The sequence below is a fragment of the Trematomus bernacchii genome, unplaced genomic scaffold, assembly GCF_902827165.1.
Source record: "Trematomus bernacchii unplaced genomic scaffold, fTreBer1.1, whole genome shotgun sequence".
Lineage (NCBI taxonomy): Eukaryota > Metazoa > Chordata > Actinopteri > Perciformes > Nototheniidae > Trematomus > Trematomus bernacchii.
In genome coordinates, this window is record NW_022987387.1 from 2,290,528 (window position 1) to 2,292,779 (window position 2,252).

At 41.3% G+C, this 2,252-nt stretch overlaps 1 protein-coding gene across 1 annotated transcript; it reads right to left on the bottom strand.

Annotated features, from left to right (window-relative positions):
- Positions 1–662: 662 nt before the first annotated feature.
- Positions 663–1,967, bottom strand: LOC117485544 (zinc finger BED domain-containing protein 4-like). Its single transcript, XM_034134122.1, has 2 exons — positions 1,624–1,967; positions 663–1,420 (listed from the first exon to the last, which is right to left on the bottom strand). Exons 1-2 carry the CDS (start codon positions 1,965–1,967, stop codon positions 778–780), a joined length of 987 nt encoding a protein of 328 aa, XP_033990013.1. The 3' UTR covers positions 663–777.
- Between the last annotated feature and the right edge of the window lie 285 nt (positions 1,968–2,252).

Here is a 2,252-nt window from a genome sequence, read left to right on the forward strand (position 1 = left end):
AGAATCGAAGGGGGAGGCCCACATACACACTCATTGTAAAGAGAAAAGGTGGGGGCTGCACTAGTGATGGGAATTCCGGCTCTTTTGAGTGAGTCGGCTCATTTGGCTCGGCTCACCAAGAAGAGCCGGCTCTTTCGGCTCCCAAACGGCTCTTCTATTTTACCACATATACCTTTTATAATTCAATCAAATGTAGCCCTGTTTTGACTAATTATTTATATGTGTACACATATATCACTTAAATTATTCAACACATCCTTTGTACTGAAGTATTCAAAAGTAAAAATTAAATTTGTAATATAAATGATTTGCTGTGGCCAATTGTTTTCATTGCATTTACAGACCCTTGTATCTCTCTGATACCACCCCATGAATGCACTGAGTTGCTTGTAGAACCACGCTACACAAAGCAGATAGCAACACCAATAAAAACTTAAGCATAGACATTTAAAAAAGGACAGCTACCGTATTTTTGTATATTTTACATTTTTATTTAAACAAAAAGCCCTAACAAAACAGCAGGGCTCTATTTCAGTATAAACTACAAAATATAGCAACAGCTGACATAAAATCTTAAAAAATAAAAATAATCATAAATAAATAACATAATGAAAATAAATATATTGCAATGCTCAAAACAGCAGCAAATAACAGTCTCTATCATACAAAAAACATAATAAAAATAAATGTATTGTAATGTGCAAAACAGCAGTATCAAACAGTCTCTAATGAACCTACCACTGTCAACTATCAAACTGTAACCTTTTCTTTTTCTTTTCAGGGCAGATTGGCATTGAGGAAGACCAAGTGCCTCAGCTTAGAGGGGTTGATCCGGTTTCTTCTCTCTGTTATTATCTGCCCTGTTTTAGAAAAGATCCTTTCTGAGGGGACTGATGTGGCTACAATGCACAGTCGCCGTGCCATGACCTTCACAAGTCGTGGGTACACTGAAGCCTTGGACTCCCACCAGCTCAGCGGGTCTGCGGTTCTTGGGATAAGAGGCTCCTCCAGATAGGACCTTACTTCCAGCATAGCATCTGCTGAGGGATTCCTTCTTGCAATGTCTTCTGTTGCTCTTGCATCAAAGAGCCTCCAAACAGCAGACATTTGTGGCTCCACTTCTGGTGCCCTTGCTCCCTCTTCTCCCTCTTGGCCTCCTGGTGGTTGAGCTGGCTGGCTGCTGAGGTCGCAACGAGCTGCTGCTGCTGTTACTCTCTGAAGAGCCTCATCAACAGCGCAGTTATCATTAAAGGCCAGCCTTTTGAACCTTGGATCGAGTACAGTAGATTCTGATAGGACAGTGTTGTATTCCATTCTGTGGAACTTTCTGTCCATCGACGTTGAGAGAGCAGTCACCAACTCTGTCACTTTCCTCTTGGTCACTTGTGTCTGGTTGTAGGCTGTGATTTTCTGCAGACCCCTGCAGAGGAGTAGCATTTTGGAGGATGTCACATAGCTGAAAAAAGAGAAAACAGTGACTCTATTATTATGCTTTGTTTTATTATGTGGTATATAGACTTTGCTCAGTTTATTCTTGTTTAATATTACATATTCACATCTAAAATGTTCCTTAATATGTTATTATATAATAATAAATAATATAATAACAACTGTCAACTGTACCTCTCTGAGCTGATTTCCACGGTGACCTGCTCAAAGGGTTCCAAAACAGTGCAGGTCTCCTGTAGTGCCTCCCATTCTTCTTGATCCAGAGCATCCATATGTGCATTGATAAGGGCCAGGGTAGAGATGATTGCATCCTTTGACTCCAGAACCCGTTTCAGCATGTACAATGTAGAATTCCACCTTGTGACACAGTCTTGCTTGAGCCTCAGCTCAGGCATATCCATTTGGCGCTGAGTAGACTTCAACTTCTCTGTTGCTCTTGTGCTCTTATGGAAGAATTCTACCATCCCCTTCACTTTGTCAAGAGTGGGCTTCATGACCTTCAGGGCATCTCTTACCATCAGGTTGATGGTATGCGCGAGACATGGGTGGTGGGTCCATTTCAAGAGTTTAATGGCTTTGGTTATGTTAGCTGCATTGTCACTAACACAGCAAGCCACTTTATTTTCAATGTCCCACTCTTTTGCCACTCTTAGCAGTTCCTCTGCCAAGTTTTCTGAAGTGTGTCTGTCGCTAAACTCAAAACAGTCCAGAAGACAGGCCACCGTTTTATAATTTTCTATAAAGTGACATGTAACAGACATGAAAGAGGTGGTGGTTCTTGATGTCCAGCAATCAGTGGTAAG